This window comes from Penicillium atrosanguineum (assembly GCF_028827265.1).
Source record: "Penicillium atrosanguineum strain IBT 20685 chromosome Unknown utg000005l_segment0_segment0, whole genome shotgun sequence".
Taxonomy (NCBI): Eukaryota; Fungi; Ascomycota; class Eurotiomycetes; order Eurotiales; family Aspergillaceae; genus Penicillium; species Penicillium atrosanguineum.
In genome coordinates, this window is record NW_026623137.1 from 1,603,355 (window position 1) to 1,628,423 (window position 25,069).

The 25,069-nt window shown below is 49.3% G+C and overlaps 8 protein-coding genes across 8 annotated transcripts; 4 read left to right on the forward strand and 4 right to left on the reverse strand.

Annotated features, from left to right (window-relative positions):
• Positions 1-147: 147 nt before the first annotated feature.
• N7443_006859 (GMC family oxidoreductase) lies at positions 148-2,181 on the reverse strand (the record flags this gene model as incomplete). The annotated part of the gene is made up of 5 exons (XM_056886915.1): positions 148-194; positions 250-751; positions 804-1,683; positions 1,735-1,764; positions 1,820-2,181. The coding sequence occupies 5 exons, from the start codon at positions 2,179-2,181 to the stop codon at positions 148-150; spliced, it is 1,821 nt and encodes a 606-aa protein (XP_056740564.1).
• A 1,035-nt stretch (positions 2,182-3,216) lies between these two features.
• On the reverse strand, positions 3,217-5,078 carry N7443_006860 (uncharacterized protein; the record flags this gene model as incomplete). The annotated part of the gene is made up of 2 exons (XM_056886916.1): positions 3,217-4,022; positions 4,097-5,078. 2 exons carry the CDS (start codon positions 5,076-5,078, stop codon positions 3,217-3,219), a joined length of 1,788 nt encoding a protein of 595 aa, XP_056740565.1.
• A 1,129-nt stretch (positions 5,079-6,207) lies between these two features.
• Positions 6,208-6,911, forward strand: N7443_006861 (uncharacterized protein; the record flags this gene model as incomplete). The annotated part of the gene is made up of 3 exons (XM_056886917.1): positions 6,208-6,361; positions 6,417-6,476; positions 6,532-6,911. 3 exons carry the CDS (start codon positions 6,208-6,210, stop codon positions 6,909-6,911), a joined length of 594 nt encoding a protein of 197 aa, XP_056740566.1.
• Positions 6,912-7,593: 682 nt separating this feature from the next.
• On the reverse strand, positions 7,594-10,323 carry N7443_006862 (pseudouridine-5'-phosphate glycosidase/carbohydrate kinase family protein; the record flags this gene model as incomplete). Its single annotated transcript, XM_056886918.1, has 7 exons — positions 7,594-8,917; positions 8,984-9,284; positions 9,334-9,564; positions 9,617-9,658; positions 9,707-9,806; positions 9,856-10,064; positions 10,137-10,323. The coding sequence occupies 7 exons, from the start codon at positions 10,321-10,323 to the stop codon at positions 7,594-7,596; spliced, it is 2,394 nt and encodes a 797-aa protein (XP_056740567.1).
• A 250-nt stretch (positions 10,324-10,573) lies between these two features.
• N7443_006863 (dolichyl-diphosphooligosaccharide--protein glycotransferase subunit OST1) lies at positions 10,574-12,216 on the forward strand (the record flags this gene model as incomplete). The annotated part of the gene is made up of 3 exons (XM_056886919.1): positions 10,574-10,914; positions 11,000-12,035; positions 12,091-12,216. The coding sequence occupies 3 exons, from the start codon at positions 10,574-10,576 to the stop codon at positions 12,214-12,216; spliced, it is 1,503 nt and encodes a 500-aa protein (XP_056740568.1).
• A 441-nt stretch (positions 12,217-12,657) lies between these two features.
• On the forward strand, positions 12,658-14,199 carry N7443_006864 (uncharacterized protein; the record flags this gene model as incomplete). Its single annotated transcript, XM_056886920.1, has 1 exon — positions 12,658-14,199. The coding sequence occupies one exon, from the start codon at positions 12,658-12,660 to the stop codon at positions 14,197-14,199; it is 1,542 nt and encodes a 513-aa protein (XP_056740569.1).
• Positions 14,200-15,446: 1,247 nt separating this feature from the next.
• On the forward strand, positions 15,447-21,524 carry N7443_006865 (putative NF-X1 finger and helicase domain protein; the record flags this gene model as incomplete). The annotated part of the gene is made up of 4 exons (XM_056886921.1): positions 15,447-17,485; positions 17,537-19,595; positions 20,133-21,335; positions 21,402-21,524. The coding sequence occupies 4 exons, from the start codon at positions 15,447-15,449 to the stop codon at positions 21,522-21,524; spliced, it is 5,424 nt and encodes a 1,807-aa protein (XP_056740570.1).
• A 229-nt stretch (positions 21,525-21,753) lies between these two features.
• On the reverse strand, positions 21,754-24,471 carry N7443_006866 (OPT family oligopeptide transporter; the record flags this gene model as incomplete). The annotated part of the gene is made up of 8 exons (XM_056886922.1): positions 21,754-22,092; positions 22,145-22,434; positions 22,483-22,660; positions 22,712-22,975; positions 23,033-23,314; positions 23,365-23,481; positions 23,543-24,103; positions 24,157-24,471. The coding sequence occupies 8 exons, from the start codon at positions 24,469-24,471 to the stop codon at positions 21,754-21,756; spliced, it is 2,346 nt and encodes a 781-aa protein (XP_056740571.1).
• Between the last annotated feature and the right edge of the window lie 598 nt (positions 24,472-25,069).

Genomic DNA, 25,069 nt, shown 5'->3' on the forward strand with positions numbered 1-25,069 from the left:
AACCGTCGATCCTTCAAGTGACAGAAATTCTGGGCTGAATAGTACACAAAGTTATAAGATTGAATGGGTCAAGGTACCCAAGATATGTACAAAGTCAATGAGGTGTTTAAGTGCTTGCAAAGAGTTTCTACGTCGATAATCCGGCCATTAGAGACCCTGGATGATGGCATCTGAGATTTTCTCCGCAAGCATATCTGTTCAACAGGTGAGAATTAATTTCAAAGGAAGATATTAGAACAGCAGGCTTACAAACTGTCGACTGGGGATGACCCGGAGGCAGGAATGGGAACGCGCTGGCATCGACCACACGAAGACCCTGAACGCCGTAGACACGGGCCTGCGAGTCAACAACCGCCATCTCATCATCGGAGCTGCCCATCTTGCAAGTGCAAGCAGCATGCCACAGGGTCATCACATTGTTCCTGATAAATTCCAAGATATCCGCGTTACTCTGGACTGCCTCGCCAGGATAGTACTCCTTTCCAATAACAACTGGTGCCATAGCATCGCTCTGGAATGCCTCACGCATGCGCTTGAACATGGCAATGGCAACTTCTTGGTCTGCAGTGCTGTCAAGCCAATTGGGGTTGATTATTGGCAGGTCATTCGTATCAGCAGATTTCAAGCTGATGTTGCCGCGAGATTGCGGTGCAACCAGAACTCCCAAGATTGAGGCGTACTGGTATCCATCTTTGGGCTGGTCTTCAAGGAGATTGGAGACATTGCCAATGTATCCCGCGCCGGAGATGTACTATTAAGTTGTGCATGAGTAGCGATTTTTGCATTGGGGTATGTAGCCTCACCTCGGCCTCGGGCCAGTCACTGGGGAGGTTTGTCAAAGACTCTAGCGAGCTCTGCGAGAACTGCGAGCGAAGGGTCTGCGGGATCTTTTCCCAAGCGAGGTAATCCGCGACTGGGTTGGTGATAAGACCAGTCTTTTCCAACAGTCCACCAATAACGCTTTCAGCAGCAAAGACCAGGTTGCTGGCAAACTTGGTCAAGGTATCAACCTGCACACGGTAGGTGGGAGCAAAGAATGGATGATCCCACATGTTCTGGCCAACTCCAGGAAGGTCAGCAACAACATCAATTCCATGGTCTTTCAGCTCGTCGGAAGGTCCGACACCGGAGACCATCAGAAGCTGGGGTGACTGAAAAGAACCAGCAGAGATGATAACCTCATTAGATGCGTGAAGAGTAACAGTGTTTCCAAGTAGCCCTGTCACGTGCACACCGGTGGCTTTCTTTTGGGGGTTGAAAACGATTTTCTTCGCCAGTGTAGAGCTATAAGTGGTCAAAGTAGACGGGGTAATCTCGGTTAGAAAAGAAGACTGAGAGCTGCTGCGAAGCTCATCCGAAGGGTCAATGGTTGATGAACAATACTGTGCTCCTATCAAAGAGCCCGAGTTGAAATCCTCCTTCTCCTTGATGCCAATTGCCTCCATGCCCAACTTCATCCAGGAAGAGAAAGGCATAGCATAATTGGCATAGGACACCTGTAGTGGGCCGCCACTTGACTCGAAAGCATTTGCATCATAAGCTGCAGTGGCGTTGGATGCGCGGTATTGGGTGTTCGGTGCTGTGAACTGAACGCTTTTTTTGTAGTACGGGAGAACTTTATCGAAGGTATAGCTACTGTCGTTGACCGTATCGGCCCACTGCTGCATTGATTCAATCGTTGGCCTGATTTCAAGATTAGCGCATGTACTCTTTCAAAAATCGGGGACTCTTTACCGTTGGTAGATCATAAAATTCAGTGCAGATCTACGAAATGCATTAGCTATAAGCATCCGGATAGACCTCGAAACCGAGGACTCACGATCCGCCAAGACATTTTCCACGAGCATAATGAATAGATCGCCCATTTGCACCTGGCTGACCATGCGTCACGAACCCCCAATCCACAGCAGACTGAGTGCCCGGATCCGAGCCGCAGGGGAGTACATCGGCCGCGGGGACTTCTACCACTGACTCAAGCTCATAGAGTCCTCCAGCTTCGACTAATGCGACTTTAGACCCATGCTGCGCGAGTCGAGTTGCCACAACATTTCCGCCCGTGCCACCACCCACGACTACGTAGTCGAATGTCGCGTCAACGAGAGGGCCAGCTCGAGCTGAGAGATCGGCCTGGACGACGCCGGCCTGCAGCGCTAGAAAAATGAGAGCAGCTTGAAGCAGCATCCCCAAAATTGTACCCCGAAGCCAATAAATGTGCTTGTGAGCGAAAGAGAAAAGAGTGTGTGGTCAGGGGTGATTTGGAATGCTGGATCTCCCGTTCTTCAAATGCAGGAACGCGCCCTATATCTAGGAACACCAAGCCTTGTTTCAACGCGCTCCGGAGCTCCACGTTCAATTATCGAGCTACTAACAGTTTGAACCGAGGCAATGTCAGGTAATTGTCTCGAGGATCCAATTTTTGCGCGTACATAAATGCCCAAAAATAAGCACCCGATTGTCCAGTTTTTAGATTTGCGGTCGGACCACACCTAATGATATATACTCCGAATCGAGCAACCTCGGAAGGATAACTTGAGCTAATTTCAATCCCGTGAATCTCGAGACATACCTAGGAGCATAGTTGTTCAGTTCATATTTGTGAGATGGACCATGAAGAACGTCGGAACCATATCCAGGTCAGGTTGCCAACGCGGCCCCATCTCGGCTCGAAGGTGGAACAAGCTTGTTTCCGTGTTCATGTACAAGCCGATCAGTCCCGATTTTCGGGCACGTTCGTCCAAATAGGCCGATTGTTTCATCTTGTCGCAGATGAATTGCTCGATAAATCCATGGAAGAAACTATTATCGACGAATAATGAGAAGCTGAAGATTTTGACGGAATACCTTGTGATGGCTCTTTGTATGGGCTAGCGTAAGCAAGCAGAAATAAGACCCCTGTATTTAAACTGGTGTCTTCATATTCTGCTGGGTTTGTCTCCACAATGTGATAGGTATCTGCAGCGCCTGCATCGGACTGGGGCTGGTCCACTGCAGTATCTTTTCAGCAAGTACTATGGAGTATATTGCCGGGTTGCCTTGTGCCCCGAGGAACGGCTGATAAACCACATAAGTCTGCTGACCCATCGAGAAATAAAGATCTAAAAGCGTTTATAGGTTCGAGAATGAGGGCAAAAACGGACCAAATATTTATGCTCTAGCTCAAGGTACGATTGCTCTTTGACTTTATAAAAAAATAAAATAAAATGAAAAACTCACCATCTATACACCCGAATCAATTTGCGTGATGTTCGCACTTGTATCATATGCATCCCATGGTTCACAAACACTTTGCAGCTCATTGTAATCAATTAACGATTTGATATCATCATAGCGTTCAATGAACTGCAACGCAAATCCTTCTTCAATATGCCACCCTATATGACAATGCATCAACCATGCACCAGGATTATTAGTCTGCCAGCCGAGAAGGAGATACCCCATCGCAGGGAGCATGGCTGTATCTCGACGAGGGGGATTATTTGTCATGACTGATCCATTGTAAGAGCCAGTTCCCTGTGCCAAGATAGAGAAGTCGTGCCCGTGCAAATGGATTGGGTGTGTTACTGGAAGTGTTGTCTTGATCATGAGGTACACCCATTCATCCTCGAAGGGTAGCTCAATGACTCCACTTGAAGCCGTAAAGTTCATCTTGTTGTTGTAGATTTGTCCCAAAGTTGGGTTCTCCCAACTAATCTTCATCGAAGTACTGTTCATTTCCCAGAAAAAAGGTCCTGTAAGGTGGTTTAATGACACGTTTTCGGGTTTGTTCCAGACTGGTGCCGCCACATCCTTTGCGAGGTACGGAACTAGATCCGTCATTGACATATCCAGACAATCCGTGTCGGAGGATGTCAAAGTGTACCCGACTGTGTTGGGTGTTTGAGGAGCACTTCCATAGTACAGTATGCCTTCAATATTGGTTGCCTCGTAATTCAACGCACAGGACGCACCCGGTATTGCTCGAATCCAAAAGTTTTCGGCTATGGAGGCTTGGTTTGCCTCAACAATGATATCATATCGCTGGCCTACAAGGGATGGTCAGTTTACTTTTCAAGAGGGGAAATATAATGAAGAAGAAGAGGATGAGGAGGAGACGAACCCATTCCAATTCTCAGTATGTCAGTGGTGAAGGGCTTGATTGGCACAAGATCCATTGCAATAACAGTTAAAGAGTGATTGTCAATCATGAAGCTCCAATGGGTGTCGATAGCTGCATTGACAAGTCGAAGCCTGTATGAGGTACCCTGGTTCATTTTCATGGTGAAGCGCGATCCTTTGGTTGAATTTGCTCCCGTTCCGAGAACATTTGTCCCGTTGAGCAGGCCATTGTCTAGAGTAATTGGCCCATTTTGGTGTTGAAACTCATATAATTCATCGACTGTTGCATGCGTCCAGTCATTTAAAAACAGAGAGCCCTTGTCGATATCGTAATTTGCAGTTGCTGGTCCGTTGATAACAATACCGCCAAACACACCTTCCCAAGCTTGCAAGCCGATGTGAGAATGGTACCAGGAAGAGCCATATTGAACAGCTCGCCATCTATATGTCATGGTCTGGCCAGGGGCAAGGGGGCATTGAGTGACAGAAACAACACCGTCATTTTGGTTTGTGTAATTTTGTCTCATGCCGTGCCAATGAATACTAGATCCATTACGGGCCCGTTCAAGATGACTGGTAACATGAATAACGACATAGTCACCCCAGTTTGCATAAAGGGTTGGCCCGGGGATGGTCCCGTTCACGGCCATCACTGGGCGTGCAAAGCCGTCGGGTGAAATGGTGACTTCGTCAATGTCGAACCAGTACTCGAGGGTCTTGCCAGTATCAGGAACGACATTTTCGTAGTCAGTATCAATGCTATAGTTGCACCAGACAGCTCTCTTGTTGGGCGCGTTGCCAGGGCAAGCGGTCACGGATGGACTAGCGGATGAGTCTTGCGTTCTTGTCACAAAGGATGGAATAATTCCAGTCGGAATTCCAGTAGAAATTAGCCAGTTGGGGATTACTCTGGTAAGGCTCTGGGAGTAGACAGTAGCCGCACTGAAAGCTTGCGCCAGAAAAGCGAGACGAGAGAGCTTCATGATGATTTAAAACTATCCAAAGGATAAAAATTGTAACGGTGTTTTATTCTTAGTAGAGACTTGAATTGAACGAAATTGGACGGCGAACCCATTGTCCAGCTATATACCTCGTACAATCAGCAGAGTCGACTCGAAGACCCTCAATGCGAAGGGCCGTACTCCCAAGACAGGACATCTTGGACCCTTGCTAGGATCTCCTAGCTGACTTGCAGCTGAGGCCGGAAGAGAGTTGCTCATTATAATATATTTTCTGATGGGATATATAGGCAGCCTTGACTAGGTTATTGGTTTCAGCAGGGAAGTGGGACATTGTCTTGGTGGGTGGTTCCCCATCTTGAGTGGACTGGTGTCAGGACCTCGTGAGTCGTAAAAAGAATGCCTACTTCTTGAAGGTCATAAGGTGTAATCTCGTGTTTATTCCAGCAGCCTGGTCTGAGCCATTCGTATCCTTGGCCACTAAAAACGTGTGGTTTCACTACAAGGCCCTCCGATTATGTGGCTATAATCGTGTTTCTAAGATCCCCGGCGCAGGGGCCGCGATCTCGTGTTCCGATCACTGATGGAAACATCAGCTGCTCAGTAATAGGGAACGGGGCAAGTGCCAATCCGCTACTTCGGGTGTTGTAAGATTGAATTGCATTAGGGTGAGACAGGGCCTTGCCGCGTGTCGTGGCGGTTCTGTATAACCATCATGATACAACAAAAACAAGAAAGCCAGCTAATCGGTACAAGGCATAGTGAATTATAGTCTTTGAAACAGGTTGTCGTCAGCTCTCAGAGTTATAAGTCTAATACTGCCTTCTCAGCGACGTCAGCGCCGTATAGGGATAGCCGTGACATGGATGTAGGGGACCCGTCAAGATTCTAATCTGGGAGAACGAAGACGTAATATGTAAGCTTGCATGGAAAGCCCTTGGTATGTCTTTGACAAGTACGTACTATCTCCGTTTCTCATTGAATAGCATTAGTTAGGGCTTCCTTTCGTCGTAAACTAGGCACCTGGGGAGGGAGAATATAATGAGGCTGGGCCATCCGGCTTCCGGCTTTATAACTTCCGGCGTTTAGAATTGTGCCCCCAGATACATTGTTTATTTAAGAAGCACTATTTGATACTCAAGATATCTCCCAAATGTTTTTTACCTTCATTCTACCTGCCTTTGTGGCAGCCTTCGGGCTCTTCTGCTCGGCACAACCTCTAGAAGAGCGACAGTCCAATGGAAATCCCTTCAGCCTGTATGCTTACGGTGAAGACATCAATGGATTGCATGTATTCTATGCTGATGGTTTGACTCCCTACAATAGTCTCGATACTTGATCGACTAATAATTTATTGTGTAGGTCAAGCTCAGATTGGCGACATGTCGCTGTCCAATGCATCTAACAAAGTCCCTATGTATGGTGAGAGCTGAAAATTTCATCAGGAATATACAGAGATGCTCATTTAATTCTCTAGTGACTTACTCTAGCAATGATCGCACGACTTGGATTGCCCACGCCAATACAACGCAATCCACCCGTACCTTCGCAGCACTCGGCTCGTCTACCACCTCCACCACAAACCTGCTGTGCTTGAAAGAAAGCAGTTCTGTTACCAACCCGGTCACATTCAACAGCATTAATTCTGTTTCTATCTCCAGTGCAGACACTGAGACGATCACAAATGCCTGGTCACTGTATGGTTCAACTGTGCTGATAAACCGAACCGGCGGAAACTTCTACGCAAAATCAACCGGCAAGAATGGGTGGTGGCACCTCGTGTGGAGTACTTCGGATAACGCAGGCTTGGAAGCCACTGCTATTATCCTGAGAACAACTGCGCCTGTTTTGGATTAGTGTTAGACCATTTGATCGCCGAGGAAACAGAAATGGCGGGGCCTAAGGCGAAGTGGTGGCTATGTGATTAGAGTGCCTGAAAGCAAGCGCTCATTGGCATCGAAATGATTCCAATATTACAATTGCGTTGTTGCGTGACGTAGATTGTCCGGTTGTTTGCTCATTGGATGTAGTGGCGTTTCGGCGAACTTGGCAGTCGCTTAATGTAAGATCGAAACATCAAGAAACTCGGGAGCTTGAAAAGGTAGGAGACAGGGAAGTAACTAGAGAAATGATGTCTTCTATGCCAGACTAAAATTTGTGATCGCGCCCACGATAAGAGTTTATGATTCTAGACATTGTTTTTCAAAAGGAAACATTTTCAAAGAGACACTTGCCTAGAATGTCAAAGTCAAGAAAATTGTATACAACCTCAAAATGAATAGAACTCCACTGGAACTCAAAACTGATATCACTTCACCTTTCTATATAGTAATCTTACTAGGTGTGACCCTTTTCTCCAACTTCATGATTCAGCCCTAGGCAGGGAATTAAAAAGGAGGCTCGACCTTAATATGCTTATTAACGTAGTAGGAAGCGTACAATTATTTGATATATACGAACCCCAATTCCTCGCTAAGTATATGTACATGCTAGATAAAGTACCGGGATATCACAAGACGCTCCACAGATAAATAATCAGCTAAAGCCCCATAGTACCCCGAAGACCAACCAGTTCCTGGCTCACACCCCCAGCACTAGTCAACGTCCTCCGACTCGCCTCCTGAGCAACAGAAATCACATCCTCAACGCGCGCAGCATCACCCTTCTTCGCCAACCCAGCCACCGTAACCCCAAGAAGTGTATCACCAGCTCCATTCACACTAACTACATCCTCAGGATCCAAGTTCACAGCCGGAGGGAACAACCGCATATAAACACCACCGAAAGGCGCGTCGGAAGCCTGTGCGCGGGCAAGGATATACGGCGCATACTCTGCGTCCGTGAGACGGGGATCACCAGGGGGTAAGAGTTGAGTTAGAAGAGCGCCAGATTCACCAAGTTTCGTGATGATGCATGGGATGAAGGGAAGGAGCTGGATTGATTGTTGCGGAATTCCCTGGTCGACGAGCGCAGCGGATGTCACGTAAACAAGACGCTCGCGAGAACCTGTTGGGGATAGATTCATCGCGTCGATGACGGCCCACCAGCCTCGGGACTCGAAGAGGTCTGTCTCACGCGCCGCGGCATACATTGAGGTCAGCTCCAGGCGGTTCGGACAGGCGAGGCTAATGGTGTGGTTGGGAACTACTTGTTCTGGACCAATAGTCGCGCATGTACCGGTAGCATCGCGACCGAAGAGACGGCGGGATTTCGCTGTTGAAACGGGCTCGAATGCGACGCGAGCACCGTGCTTGCGAGCGATTGTGCTCCATTTTTTCAAAACCTCTGGGTGCCAGTTAGCGTCGACGACGACCCAGGCGGGCTTGGTGCGTTCCATTAAAGGCTCCCAGAAGCCGTCAAAGTCGAGTCGGTGTTCTGGGAGCTCGACGATGCCCATGTCAGCCATCGCGACGACGAGGTCTTTTTTGGCATCATTGATGGCGACGTATTGGGCAGTGCGTGTTCCTGGTGTTGAGGGAAGGACTTGAACACCTGCGGTGCTGAGGCCTTCTTTTTCGAGCGATGCCAGTGCTGCGCGGCCACTTAAGTCGTCGGCTACAACGCTGCAGAAGAGAACGTCACTGCCGACGTAGGTAGCTGCGAGGGCGACGTTGTGGCCTACGCCTCCAAGGCTTTGGCCGATGACGGCTGGGTTGGACGTATGAGGCACGGGTGCGATTAAGGCCAGTTCATTGTGGAATGGCGTAAAGTCACAGGACAGATCAATGGCGAGAGAGCCAGCAACCATGACATCTGCTATTTCAACCTGCGGAGGAGCTGCGGGCTGGGCAGCCTTGAAAGCGTCTTGGGGCTTGGCGGTATCATGGTTTGGCTGGACAATGTTTGGGATTGCAGGCATGTGTCTATACGGAAGAATATCTCCAAACTTAGCAATGAATGTATTTATGTATCTAAAAAGCCCAACTCACCGAGCCGCATATTCTCGGTCTTGTTCCTCGAGCTTAGCAAGCTCCACGGCGACTCGTGTAGCGCGCTGAACGTTGTTTTCAATTAGAGCCCGGTTTGCAATCACACTTTTTCCGCCGCTCAGCTCTTTGATCTTAGCTAGAACAAATGGAGTGTTATCGCTACCATGGTAGCCCTCTACATTGGCGAGACGGACAGCCTCTTCAATGATACGATCCATCTCGGGCTTAGACACTGATGATTCCAAGGGGACGGGGTTGGCGAAGTGGATGCCAGACATGACGGGGAGTTTAGATTGCGCATCTATGGATGTCAGTTTCCCACTGAGGATAAAAGAAGAGGGTGTCCTTACAGACGATAGCAGCAGCCTCGGCCTCATTTTGGATAGTCCGCGGGCTGCGGAAGCCACTGTCTCGCGTGAAGAACGCGGGGAAGTCGACGGATCCCTCACGTCCATCGGCAAAGGTACCGACGCAGACACCTTCGGTCTCAAGGTACTCAAGCGTCCTAGGAATATCCAGGAAGCTCTTGCAACCGGAGCTAATGACCGTCACAGGGGTTCGGCCCAGTTCAGTGAGATCAGCTGAAAAGGGCATTAGCACTTTGGCAGGCATAGCAGAAGATGCATCATTTACCAGAAATGTCCATTGAATTCTCTCCTCCACGGTGGACACCACCTGCAGACAATGTTAGATATTATACATGTCATCTGGCATAAAACTTACCAAGGCCACCAGTCCCGAAGATCTTGATTCCTGCAAGCTCAGAGAGAATCATGGTGCCCGAGATTGTGGTTCCACCATGAATACGCTTTCCAGCCAGGCCCTATCGATGCATTAGTTGAAGCTTGATAGGTCTTTTAGCGTATTCATACCATGCCACAGATGTACCCCAAATCTCGGCGGGAAACCTTCAAGGCGGAGGCATTCTCCACAGTAGAGGCCAGCTCTATAATTTCTTCTGCACTCATGCCAACTTTTGCAACACCGCCGATAATTCCAATGGTCGCAGGAACACCGCCGTTCACTCGAACGACAGATTCCAACAGCGACGCCAGAGCAACGTTGTCGGGATATGGGAAGCCTGACGCTATATTAGCTATGCTTGCTCTCCTTGAAATCAACCGAAAAGCTTCAATTCTATTATATCACTCACCATGAGTATAAATGGTCGTCTCAAGCGCAACGACGGGCTTCCCTGTCGCGACAGCATCACGGACTTCTTCTGATACCTGCAAGAACTTGCTTTGAGGGTGTTTATTAAGGTCATGCAAACAGCGAACACGGGGTAGCCGTGCTGCCCTCCAGCAGTTAGACCGAAAAGCTGCCTGCATAGCAAACATAGTGAAACGAGGGAGATGTAGAAGCAGAGAAGGAATGTAGATCGAAGAGGAGAAATGAGGAGAAGCTGTTATCCGAGCGATAAGAAAGCGGAGTGCACTTTATGGCCGCTACGCCCGCCGTATTGCGTATACATGGGGACACCTCATCAGCTTCATCCGTCCAAATTCACCTCCCACCTCCACCTCGTCTTTTTGCTTTTTTGCTCCCCTTCCGGAGAACCTGTTCTCCGGCGTGATACCCTCAGTCATCATGAGGTTCTTCACTGCCTCAGTTCTCGGGCTACTTATGCCCAGCCTGGCTGCCGCATCCAACCTAAGCACTGCCACCCAGCTCGTTCTCCCGTTAGACTTCAAGCCTCCGCAGGTCTTCAAAAACACCAATTTGGTTCGAAACACCAATCTGGAGAAGAGTTATGTTCGTGAGACTATCAATGTTGTCGTGGAGAATGTCGACAAGCAGCCGCAAAGCGACTACTATATCCCCTTCCCTTCGGATGTCTTTAACCGCGTAGGTGGCTTTGAAGTTCGGGATAAGAAGGCGACCGACGCAGGAAGATTCGAGGTGGATGCTACTGAGATTGTGTCATCCAGGTAGGTGTTAACTGGATGAGCCAATGGCTTCGACATGAGCTGGGCCTGTCGCGTGGACCCGTCGCTAACTCTTCAATTCCAACAGTGGCAATCAGTTCTTTGTCGTTCACTTCCCCGAGCCATTGGCCCCGAAATCCCAGATCACCCTTGGAATCTCCTACTCCGTTTTGAACTCTCTGGCCCCGCGCCCCTCTGTCATCCAGCAGAACGACAAGCAATACCTTACCTACAGCTTCTCCGCCTACGTCCCTTCAGCCTATCAAACTGTTACGCAGAAGACCAAGCTGAAGTTCCCCGGCACCAACGTGGCCGACTACACAGAGACCTCGGATCTCAAGACCGGCGCCGACCCGGAGCGCAAGGGCACCACTTACACCTACGGCCCGTACGAGACCGCCAAGGTGGCCCCGGGCACCGAGTACCCGATCACCGTCCGCTACGAGTTCACCAACCCCGTCATCACCGCCCATCTCCTCGAGCGCGATGTGGAAGTTTCGCACTGGGGAGGTAATCTGGCTACCGAGGAGCGATACTGGCTTCGTAACAACGGCTCGGAGCTGGCGAACCACTTCTCGCGTGTCGAGTGGACTTTCTCCAACTACCAGAAGGCTCCGAGCTCGGCGGTGCGCGAGATCACCTATCCTCTGCAGCCTGGCTCCGTTGACCCCTACTTTACCGATGACATCGGTAACGTCTCGACCAGCAGGTACCGCCCCGGCAATGGCAAGACCGGTGCTAACCTGGAGCTTAAGCCCCGCTATCCGATTTTTGGTGGCTGGAACTACAGCTTCAAGGTGGGTTGGAACAACGACTTGGGTCGCTTCCTGCGTCAAATCAAGGGCTCCGACTCTTACGCTCTTAAGGTGCCTTTCCTCCAGGGTCCCAAGATGTCTGAGGGTATTCAGTACGAGCGCGTTGTTGTTCGTCTGGTTTTGCCCGAAGGTGCGCACAATGTTCGCTACGAACTTGTCGAGGGCGCCAACAGCAATGGTCTGCCTAGTGCGAACCAGATCCAGGCCACTCTGTCGTCCTTTAAAACCTATATGGACACCCTCGGCCGGACTACATTGACCCTGGAGGTTGACAGCCTGACCGACGAAGCGCGCGATGCGCAGCTGGTGGTGAGTCTTATTTACCCAAAGAGTGGCCTTGAACAATATGCTAATTCAAGTCTAGGTGATCTATGACCACACCTTGACGGATGCCCTGCGCAAGCCGCTTACCATATTCGCTGGCCTAGTGACTACTTTCTTTGCCATATGGGTCATTGGCAACATTGATGTCAGCATCAAGAAGCGGTAGATGTGCATTGAAAAGATACGCATGTTTCCTATCGTCTTTCATTGGCTGTCGTAAAGTTTTATATTCATGTACGAAGACAGAATACAACGAGGCTAGTTCTCTTGAAGCATTTATTGGACTGTTTGTAGTTCGTTTCGTAACTGGTTCCCGGAGAAACTAGGACCTACTGTACTTACAACGTTCAAACCGCCGTGCGCCTTGGAACATCCGACTTTATGCGGACTAAAATTGAGCCAGGTGCCTGCATTGTCGATCGTTCCTAAATGAGTATAGATGGGTAAAGATTGTACCCTCGGGTCTTCCGAGCTCCTTCTCCACATCTTCTGTCATTGAAGCTTGGCCTCGGAAGTTGGGGAAATGAATTCTGTTATGCAGGAAATAAAAAGGACAGGTCTCCCATGTCCAGTGCTGCGTCATTACTGCTAAGATTTTCCCGCTATCATGAAGTCTTTTATTCTCTGGGCAGGTATATTCGGCCTTACGGCCGCTCGAAGTCCCCTGACAGTGCAGACCGACACCGGAGTCTTCACTGGTCTCCAGAATGACGATTACAGCGGTGTCCGGGAATTCCGCAATATTCCCTTTGCGCAACCTCCCGTAGGTGAGTTGCGTTTCAAGCCTCCGCAGCGTCTGCCGAAGTCGACGAAACACTACTACTCTACACGCTTCCCTCCCTCGTGTCCGCAATTCGTCTCAAATAAACCCACCTTTTTCAATCTCTTCACTCCGTATCTGGATGCCAACAATGGAAACCAGAACCATTCCACGGGATTCAGCCTACAGACAGGTTCTGAGGACTGCCTCAGCCTGGCTATCTGGACCCCGTACGATGTTTCACCCAAATCAAAGCTGCCTGTTATATTCTTTATGACTGGCGGCGGCTTCAAGACTGGCGGTATCGATGAGCCAGGCCAGATTCCTGCACCATGGGTGAACCGCACGCAGGAACACATTGTTGTGACAATTAACTACCGCGTCAACATCTTTGGCTATCCCAACGCAGCAGGCCTCGACAATCCCAACCCAGCTCTCTTGGATCAGCGCATGGCGCTAGAATGGGTGCATGAAAACATTGGCAACTTCGGCGGAAATCCCAAAGCCATCACCATGTGGGGACAATCTGCTGGCGCGATAAGCACCGACTACCACAACTATGCATTTTGGGACAAGCCTATTGTCCAAGGCAGTTTCTCGCAGTCAGGAACGGCAGTCAAATCAGTGACCTCAACCGACTTCGCCCAGTCGAACTTCACCTTCGTGGCCAAGAACCTAGGCTGCGACTTCCCCAATGACGCAACTGCAGAACTGCAATGCATGCAGCAAGTTTCAATGGATCAGATAGAGAATTACATCGGCCAGTACAGTGGAAGCCCCGGCTTGACCTTTGGCCCCATCGTTGACAACGTCTACCTGTTCTCTGACTACCCAGCTCGCGCAGCAGCAGGGAAGATCTCACCACGACCCGCCATTTTCTCCGACGCGGCCAACAACGACGCAGACCTAGTAACTTGGCCATCCTCGAACGTTTCCGCAGGCCCCTATCAGCCCACCGTCAACGCAGGAACCTTGAAAGACTGGGTTTGCCCAACAGCAAACACAAGCCTCATCCGCACAGCCGCAAACCTTACCACATACCGGTACCAATACGCCGGCCAGTGGGCAAATCAGAACCCCTATAAATGGCTCGGAGCTTATCATTCATCGGATCTGGTGATGAACTTTGGAACGTACTACTATAACGTGACGAATGCTACAGTTGGGCCTTCCGCGGCGGAGGCGAAGACGAGTCAAGTGATGCAGGACCATATCTTGGCTTTTATGAAGGATCCCGTAAAGGGTCCGCCTGCTATTGGATGGCACCCTTATCATTATGGGGGTGATGTATTGAGGTTTGGGGAGGAGGGTATTCCGATGAAGAACGTTAGTGGGTATGCGATTGATGGACCTTGCTTTGGAAATGGTACTTATAATCCGTTCCCGTAAGGGACGTGTGACATGAAGGACACATGTACATAGACATAGAACCTGAGAAAATTGAAGACAACGTCTAGAATGACTATGACTGAGGTTTATTTTCCGGTGCGGCTCATGCGCCATGCCAAGAAACCCGTTCATACGGCCCGATCCAGAACCTAGAGTTACAAAAGGTAGCATTTGCTCCTCCTGATGGGGTATGTTGGAAGCTGTAGATGCTGCGCCTAGCCGCTATTAACCAATAGCGAAAACACCTCAAAATCCCTGTCGTTTTGTTTGGCCTTTGGGTATCGCCGCGGTTCAAACATGCAGGCGCGTAGGCTAGCCAATCCCCTGGATCCGTTGGTTGTGGCTTTGCGACGCGACGTACCGCCACGTAGAGCTCTATGGACCTATGAGATAAACCTGGCTCTGGTGATTGCATGGGTGCTTTGGATGTCTCGGCAAAATTGGATACTTTCCGTATCTAGGGTTTTTTTTCTTTTTCCTTTTCTTTTTCTTTTTCTTTCTTTTTTTTTTTGGGGGGAGCGGGGGGCACGTCATGAGATTCGATGTCCAATACAATAATGGAGCTGAAGGCGAATTTTGACTAGAGTTGAGTCCAAGCGCTTGTTAGTGAATACTGTAAGAAAAACCCAGTGAGGCGTGCAGGCAGTGCATGGAATTCAGGCCTCACTAAGGCGTGCATGAATGCGATCTCCTCGTGCGCATCTAATCGAAGTGCAAAATCGCACCTTTCAACCGTTACACGTACGCCAAGACTTGTAACATCCTGTAGGTTTGAATAATTAGTACTGTGCCTCTAGATTGCGCAAAGTGAAGCTTACAAGGATTGGCTATAATTGTCTCTTGCAAAGCATCTGCACTTCTAGTCATTTTCGTAGAGGAATCGCGAGGCTGATTTGTTTGCCGCAGATGGCAGAGGTACCATGGAAAACGCCTAACCAACGGTAGCAGGCTTTTTTTATTCGAGGCTGTTATCATGGAATACTATATACAGATTCCAAAGTACAAGGCAGCAGTATGTATTTTCGATCAAAGCAGATACGGTTCGGCGTATGCTAGACTATTTCATAAAACCTTCCATCTTCAAACAACCATATCTACAGCCAACCTAATTCTTTTTCAACGATAACTACCCACTTTACTACATTATCCAAACCATCTCCCATCTCCCATCACAGGAAGCTTCAAAGTACCTTCAATTTTACCAGAACTACACCTCCAGTCCAGTACACCCTCCATCTCCTCTTAAGATGACTTTTCGCGGAAATTGGCGACCTCGGGGCTATCCGAGCAACCGAAGGGGGTCGAACAACTTCAGAAGTAATAACCAGCCGGAAACCCCCTGTCTGTATTTCCAGCGTGGCAGGTGTCACTATGGTGAACGTTGCAGATTCTTGCACGAAGTGACCCGGGCTACCGATGCCAGACCTAATCCAAAGGGTTTACAGCCTACAGCCGACGACCTAGACGCTCGAAACCAATACTTCGATTGGAAGAGGCGTCTTAGAAATGGGATTTCTGGGCCCGGGTATTCTCGAAGAGAGCATGAAGAGATCTTTCAATTCTGGAACGGTGCTCTCGACATTCTTGAAAGCGACAACAGAGAGAATCACCAGTTCCTCGTCAAAGACCTCGTCGATGACAACTTTCATGGACATGAGCTTATCATTGCAACTGCAGACTCAGATCACCCAGAGGGTCTTCAATCTGTCTCAGCTTACGATGAGCCGTTTCTCAAAGTAATCACCCATCCTTCTCTTTTGAACTGCCTTTCTGTCGATTCATTTGTTGGCACTCTATACACATCTTTCGGTGGCACAAATGGAGATCGAGCAGTCGCATTTTTGAGAAGCGTCTGTCGGAAGCTGATAAACAGATGGGAGGATACCGGAGACGATGTTCCCATACTTCCGGACATAATGAAGTTGCTTTTGAATGCCCTCTATCAGCTTTTGTCAAGAGTCCAACGGGCTCGATTCCACGATGACCTTCCGGCACTACTCGAGCTCACCCGTCAACTGGTCCAAAAACTGACAGGAACATGCTCCAAGGCCGATCTTGACGGATTTGAAAGCAGAATAGAAGTCATGCAGAGCCTGATCACCAGCGCAAACCGAAGTCTTGCCCCGCTCAGAGGGCCTGAAGCAAATCCCCAGAAGGCTGGGCAAGTCCAATCATCCTTCCCAATGGATATACAAATCCCTGGCGGTAGACACGACAATGACCTCGCAGAAATATCTCAAATTCAGATTCTTCCAACTCACGGGGAGATTGTGAGCGGAAACTCGGAATATTTACCGTCTACCAACTTTCTTCAGCCGCACTTTCTCGCTGACCCTCTTCAGAGATACATTGACTCTATGTTCCGGCTTCTGCGTCATGACATCTTCGGCTCAGCCAAGGATGCCCTTCAAGATCTGCTCCAACAGGATGACCTGGCGCGTAATCCTTATATCTCAGGCAAAAATAGCGGAACACGTCTTTATCTGGGAGCGAAAATCCCGCATATCTTTATCAATGCGAAGAATGAGCTTGAAGCAAATGTTTCTTTCTCTCCTCCTCCGCAACTCCGCAAAAAGTCCTCCAGCGAGCAATGCAGATGGTGGCAAGACTCCAGTCAACTAGAGGAAGGAAGTCTGGTGTGCTTCTTAACCTCGCAAGGAACTCAAAAAAGGCTTATCTTCTTCGACGTCACTGTCAAGAATGCATCCAAGGACCGAGCGGACCAGAAGAAAAGTAGCCTTGTTTCTGACAGACTTTCACCTAGCATTACGGTCAAACTTGCTGCATGCCTAGAGCAAAGCTTGGTGTTCCTGGGCGAGCTTTACAGCGAGAAGCTCACCGGTATACTTGTCGACTTCCACGGGTTGATCCCTGCCACATTTACCCCCATCCTGAGAAACCTTCAACGAGTTCAACGCGAGGGGGAATTGACATTCCGGAAATGGGTTTTGCCAGGCCGTCAAGACGATGGGGACGGCAACAACATACCCCCGCCAGCATACGCTCGCAAGCCGGGATTTGTTTTTCCCCTGACTTCGATCACAAAAGTTGGAGCTGATAAGGTCGGATTGGACCCAAATACTCCCAAAACCATTGACATCTTGAAACTACAAACTCAAACTGGTCTCGACCATGGCCAATGCCAGGGGCTTATAGCTGCTCTTACACGAGAGTATGCCCTCATACAAGGCCCACCGGGAACTGGAAAGTCTTATGTGGGTGTCAAACTCGTTCAAGCTCTCCTCGACATCAAGTCTCAGACAAAGTTGGGGCCAATTCTGGTTATGTGAGTACTGATTTTCCGGCCTTCTTGTATCTTTACTTACTTGAACTACAGCTGCTATACAAACCATGCCTTGGATCAATTCTTGAAGCATCTTCTTGATGTTGGTATCGAGAAAATTATGCGTATTGGCGGCCGCAGTCAGGCCACTGAACTTGAAGGCAAGAACCTTCGCGTTGTCAGCAAAACCATCGGGAAGACAAGGGTAGAGTCTCAGACCCTCGGCAAAAACTACGGAGAGCTTGAAGAGTGTATGAAACAAGCTGGGTACTCAATAAAGCCTCTACATCAGTTCCAGAAAGGCCTGACTTGGGCCGCATTGGAGCATTTTTTGCGCCGCAAATGGCCCATTATACATAGGCAGCTGGAGCAGCCAGATCTGGAGGGGTTCCAGACTGTCACCGACGATGTACTACTCAGCTGGCTTGGGGTAAAATCGCTGAAAAGTCAGACAGCCCAGGGTGAAAATGAGGTTGACAATTTGCGCTTTGAAGGCCTCACACGCAGTGCCGAGCAAAATATCCACAGTCTCTCGATGCCGGAGCGCCGGATCCTTGCGATTAGCTGGTTCAAGCTATGGCAGAAAAGTGAGACTGCTTCACTTTTTGAGGCCCTTGATCGTGCTGCAAAACTTCGTGGAGAGATAAATGCAGTGCACGAAGAGATCAACCGTCGAGCCCTGATCCAGGCGGATGTGGTGGGCATCACAACCACGGGCCTTGCACGCAATATTGAGACACTACGCCGCATAGGAACGAAAGTCATCATATGTGAAGAGGCAGCTGAGGTGATGGAACCTCATGTCATCTCAGCTCTCATGCCGGGTGTTGAGCACTTCATCCAAATTGGTGATCACCGACAGCTGCGACCACAGATTCAAAATCACTCACTCAGCCTTGAAACACCAATTGGAAGGAATTGGCAGCTAGACAGGAGCCAATTTGAGAGACGTGCTGTCGGCGAGCCAGGTCTCAGGCCTGTATCTGTTGCACAACTCAATGTACAGCGAAGAATGAGACCTGAGATCTCGCAGCTTATCAGGAGTGTGTATCCAAAGCTCGAGGATCATGAGAGCGTCACAGCTCTACCTAATGTTGTTGGAATGCGACATAACCTCTTCTGGCTGGACCATCGATGTGACGAGGACTCGAGAGATGACGGCAGCCGTGTGAAGTCTCATAGCAACCAGTGGGAGGTCGATATGGCTACCGCTCTGGTACGTCACCTTGTTCGGCAGGGGGAGTACAAAAGCACAGATATCGCCCTCCTCACCCCATATACTGGACAGCTACGGAAACTGAGAGCATCTCTCAGCAATGACTTCGAAATTTGTCTCAGCGAGCGGGACTTGGAGACTTTGGCGGCGGATGGGCTCGAGACATTTGAAGATGAGACCCGTAACCCTCTCGAAAATGAGACTCCCCAGCCACAGGGTAAAAGGACAATCGAAAAGAAGACATTGCTCCAGACGCTCCGTCTTGCTACGGTTGACAATTTCCAAGGTGAAGAGGCAAAGGTGATTGTTGTCTCCCTTGTTCGCAGCAATTCGAAGCGCCAAGTTGGCTTCCTACGCACCGAAAACCGCATCAACGTGCTTCTCAGCCGAGCTCAGCATGGCATGTACTTGATTGGAAATGCTGAGACATACCTCAATGTCCCAATGTGGGCTGATGTTCACTCTCAGCTCGCCCGCACGAATGCAGTCGGTACAGAGTTGGCACTATGCTGCCCTCGCCACTCAGACACGCCTATTCTCTGTTCCGAGCCGCAAGACTTTGAGAGAAAGAGCCCTGAAGGTGGATGTAGCCTCCCATGCGACCGTCGACTTGAGCCATGCGGTCATCAATGCCAGGCAAAGTGCCATTCATCAGTCATGCACGACGGCTTTGCATGCGGCAAACCTTGCCCACGAATTCGTTCATCTTGTGAGCACAAGTGCCCCAAGCTCTGCGGTGAAGATTGCGGTCTTTGCATGACGAGGATTAATGACGTGGAGCTTCCCTGCGGTCATATCAAGAATACTGTCATGTGTCATCAGATGCACAACTTGAAAGCCATCAAGTGTGACGTCAAGGTGGAAAAGACAGCTCCCAAGTGTGCTCATAAAGTCCAGGTTGGTTGCTTCATGGATGTCACATCTGAACTCTTCCTTTGTGCGGAGCCTTGCACCACAATCCTTAGCTGCGGTCACAATTGTAGTGGCTCCTGCGGAAGGTGTCTCAAGGAATCTAATGAGAGGGAGAAAGTGTTTGAGCATCCAAAGTGCACGAGAAGGTGTGATCGTCCACACGGTGTCTGCAATCACAGGTGTCCCAAGGAATGCCATGATGGAGAAAGCTGCGGTAATTGCGAGGCAAAGTGCGAGGTAATACCCATTAAATTATCCATCTTGGCACCATCTTAAGAGCTCTAATCACGAAAACAGGTTCAATGTTCACACTCACAGTGCGACTCAAGCTGCGGAGAAGCATGTGCACCGTGCATCGAAAGATGTGCCTGGTCATGCCTTCACCAAGGTTCCTGCTCAATGCCATGCGCAGCACCATGTGACCGACTTCCTTGCGACACACGATGTAACTTGACTCTCGAATGCGGCCATCAATGCCCAAGTCTCTGCGGAGAGGATTGTCCCCAGAATCTGTGTCAAGAGTGCAGTGACAAGGGAGATGCTCGTGTTGACTTCCTCGAGATGAAACCCTATTCCAAGATCAACCTCGACAAAAATCCAATCATCGTACTTGGATGCGGTCACTTCTTCACGAGTGAGTCGATCGATGGCATGGTTGGTCTGGATGAAGTATACACGAGAGACAAAGATGGCAAATTCGGCGGCCTCCGAGATATCTCTGCTTCTCTTGCTAGTGCGGTCCCATCATGCCCGGACTGTAAGCTGCCCATCCGCCAGTTCGTGACAAAGCGGTACAATCGTGTCATCAACCGTGCTGTTATGGATGAGACTTGCAAGCGGTTTCTTACCAAGGGTCGCGCCGACCTTGAAAATCTTCAATCGCGTCTGAATAACATTGAAGCTGATTTCAATCCCACCAAGTTCGCGCCATCGACGTCAGAAAAGCTTAGAACATCTTCCAAGTTCTCAACGCGATATGTTAACTGTGACCGCCTTGAGAAAGAAGCTTCAGCTTTCAGCAAAATGATGGAGGCCGAGCATCAGCCGACGAAACGGCTCATAGATGCAATTGCCATCTACCAGTTGTCACCAAGGGATGACATAGTCTCTATATCAGCCCAGATGAACGCGATGAAGATAGCCAAACGAGAGCCCGATAAACAGATTACCCTCAGCGCACGGTTAATTGGAATCAAGGCCCTGGAAATCAAGTTTAGCGATATCTGCGGACTGATCAGCTCAAGCGGGATATCTGCGATTTCGGCACGGTTGAAATTACCCCAGAATTCCTTGACACTTTTCTTGAAAAATTGTCGAGACTTGATCGTTCAAGCCAATGAAGGTAGCCTCACTCGCATCGTTATTGTGGCAACCCTCTCATTTGCCAAAGTCGCCCAGATGGACAGGTGGTATCATCGCACCCATCCAGAAGAAACACCAAATGACCCTCATCTCAAAGAAGGATACAAGGGCCTAGAAAATCTCGAAAATCGCGCTGAAACCACCCGCAATCTCCTCGACGCTGCGTTGAAACTATGCGACAGACTAGAGAATTTCCCTGAACTCCAAGAGAAGGTGCAGGAAATGGCTCGCCTCTACGAAGGACCGCGGTACGAGGAAGTGACTCTAAAAGAACTTCACTCGATTAAAACGGCCATGGTCAGCGGCCGACGAGGAATCGCCACTCATTCTGGGCATTGGTACAACTGCGTCAACGGGCATCCGGTGAGTAAAAGTTCAATCCCAGTTCACCTAAACGAGGACACAGAGCTAAATTATTATTTTCGGTAGTTTGCTATTGGGGAATGCGGTATGCCGATGGAGCAAGCTAGATGTCCTGAATGCGGAGCGCCTATTGGTGGGCAAAACCACACGGCTGTTGAGGGTGTATCACGAGCGAGAGAGATGGAGTAGGTGGAAACCAAGACTTTGTTTTACTATGGTGGTTAGGTACATGTGTTGTCGTTTCTATCCATGATTACTGTAGTGCACACGAATCAACATGATTATTACAATGGTGTCAAGTTCTCATTATGACTTCTCATTATGACGTGAGTTTCATGATTTCAGAAACAAATCATCACGGGCATCTCATACAGACTTCGACAGGGGTTTAATTCAGCTTCTTCAAGCTGCGCTAGATCTAATCAGATACCGGGCAGAGATCAAAGTTTCCGTTGGCGTTATTACCCCACCACGAAGGGAAGGCATGGGCAGGACCTCCAGCACCGAACACCGCAAAGGAGAGAATGAACAACACAGTCAGACTGGCACCATCAAAGGCACCAGTGACCAAGTATGAATAGTCCTTGAAGATGCGAGGACGGTAGTTGCGGAGGTAGTACTGGACATAGAAACCAGCGAAGACCCAGCTGAAGAGGACACAAGTCTGACTCTGGTTGTAAGGGATGTAGCCAGCATATTGAATGAATTGGGGCATGTTGATATCGGCAACGTCAAACCCACGGATTTTGGGGACGAACTATCATATAGGTTAGTCATTGTATCGAAGAAAGGCGCACTGGGTTACATACCTGATAGAAGATGCGATGGACGACAACAGAAGCACCGCCGATGGCAATACCAATAGGTACCATCCAGTACTGCCCGCCCATCTTGTAAAGATAGGAAGCCAGGGCCCAGGAGGTTGCACTAGTGTTGTAGGCCTGCAATGTGGCGCCGCTCCAGGAGTTACTGCCATTTGTGGAACTGAGAACCTCTTTGTTCTCTCTGACGATTGAAATCATTACAGCGTAGTTGATAAACCCGCCGAGTATAGTGCCCCAGATCTGAGTGAGGAACATGACCCGTGGGGGGATTTTGACTAGATCTATGTTAGGCCAGAGCTTGAATATAAGAAGAAGAAACTTACGGTATTCACCCATCTTCAGATCGTTAGACAGGTTGACCGCATTGGAAATGACGTTGTGTGACCAAGCGGCGAAATACATATTGCCGACTGGGCGTCCAGGAATCATGAGACCCGCCAACATTTTTGACAGATTGTTGGTTGCAATGCCATTGCCGTAGCGAGAGTACAGGATAGTACTCTATAGCGAATTAGCGCAGCTCTAGAAACTTCCGATACTGGGACCACTCACAAAGGGAGATATGATGATTCCAACCACTAAAGAGACAACATATGCCCAAGCTGGGAGCGAAATGTCCTCTTTAAGGACCACAATAAGACCTAGGATGAAACTGATAACAAGAACAGCCACATACCACCACCAAGGCGCTTCTTTGTAGTGCTTGACCATATGTTCATGGTGGCGATCGTCGTACCGACCTTCTTTGGCACTCTTAAACGCTTTATAGATGTCCTTGCCCCAGAAGAGGAAGCAGTGAACAATGAGAGCTCCGATCTTGAAGATGGTCAGCTGGTAGATCAAATTTCAAATCTAGGGCCACTTGGTACTTACGGCAGCATTGGCCATAAACATGGCAAAGGCAAAAGTTCCGGTCAGTTTGGGCAAGCCGTGTTTAAGCAAAGCTGCTTCATCCAGGACTCCACCAACAAAGACTTCAGTGACGGGGTATGAAGTTCCGTTATTCAGAAGAAGCCTCGTCGACATGAAGGGAAGTGACCTCGAATTCCAACCATTTCCATAGTAAATGCCAAGCATTGCAATAAAGCAAGCAACAAAGCCGGCGGCTTGGTGAGCTTGGAGCGTAAGAGGAAGAGCGGTTTGGAAGGAGGTGATCTAAACTGGTCAATCTTCTTGCTCGGTCAGTGACAGAGTTGATTGCTTACATATTGCCAGTCGAAAGAGAAAGTAAAAAGACCCAGACCCTCATTATTTGAGGCACCGCCGAAGAGGTTAGTAAGGACAGCAGCCTTACTACCAGTGGCCTTCATAGCAGCCAGACACTGTATCATCGCACGTTAATGGGTTAGTTTGGGGGAGCATTTGGACTGCAAAACGACTTACCGGGATGGAGATAGAGTTAAGCCAGACAAATATATAGGCAGGGAAGATTTCATAGAGAGACATGCCGGCAAAAGCATACCAGAAGTATCTCAGCGGCTTTGAATTCTTCAGGTCCTGCCAATGAAGTCCTTGAAGAACTTTAACAGTGGGCAAGGTACTCCAGTAGACGGCATCAACATGCCAGACCGCAATTGGACGCATGATTCCACAGATTCCGTATCCGAACAGGCCAATAGAGATAGTGCTCAAGATGATAGTTGTCGGGGTCAGCGACATATTGTAAAAGAGCTCTTGCGCTGCGAACACCTCTGAGCTTGCGGCGGCGCTTGAAGCGCTCGTGGCCGTGATAGAGCAAATCGCATGTTCCTTCAATGTCCATGGCCCATTGTTGATGAACTTGAGAATAGTGATGTATAAGGGAAGCTTTCCTTGACCACCCTTCGCCCTCCATCGAGCCTCGAATTTATCTCCGCGGGGGAGGAACTTGGCCCAGGCTCTGCCAACAAAGTACGAAATGAGGACGATGAAAGTTCCTTGGATTGTAATAGCGGTTGGTTTGAACTGTACATTGATCTGTCAGTCAAAGTACAAAGGTCAAGCTGATAGTGACATACCATATAGATTTGGTACATGACCGCCTGGAAGCACGAGAGACCCGAGGCCAAGAGGAGACTTCGGAAGGTCAAAGCTGGGTCACCATCATCCCGCATTGGGAGCAAGTGGTTCGCCGCATCAGTACCATCGACGATGATCACGTCGTCACTGCTACGATCATCCTCGGCACCATCCTCTCCGGATCCGAAGGATGTAGTGGTGACTTGGTGGTCATCTTTGGTGGTCACATTGACAGTGGTCTTCTCATCGAAGGCATCGTGGCCTGAAACCGAAACGACACCCTCTACAAGCGAGTCGGAGCGAATGGCCGACATGTTGCGCGTTTGTCCGCCGGGTGGTGGAGTGGAATGAAGGAGTCAAGCGGCCCTTGCTGTGTAACCAGGTGCCCCTTCTTATAGCCTTGTCATGCAGGGTCTCTAAAACCACGTCTCGAGTAACCCTTATTGGGTAAACTGGTTGTGATACCATCAAGCCCCAAACTGAGCCAGATAGAGGGACCATTGCGTTTCTCGCCTCCGGAAACGCAACACTAGAGTGAAGATAGCCGATACCTCCCCGAGCACGAAAGCCTTTCCATTTTGGCTCTAGCAATACTACCTCGCAATCTAGTAAGTTTACTTTATGCGCCTCTAAAATCTTGGAAGTTGTCTGGTATCTGGTACACCAGCGTTAGCCCAGGTCATGAGTGCTAGAATCTTGCCGCCAAGCGAAAAAGACTTGGGCATTATTCCCACCACTCCGATTTCATGCGAAGACTAAGACAAAATAAGGCGGACCTCCAGCGGCGATGGCGTTTTGCACAATGTCATTGGCGTAGCTTATCACGCCATGCAGTGGCGTTCAGCTAGGGGGAATAGAGGCATGATAACACGGGGTCGTGGGCGGATAAGGAGGGGCAAATTAGACGTACGT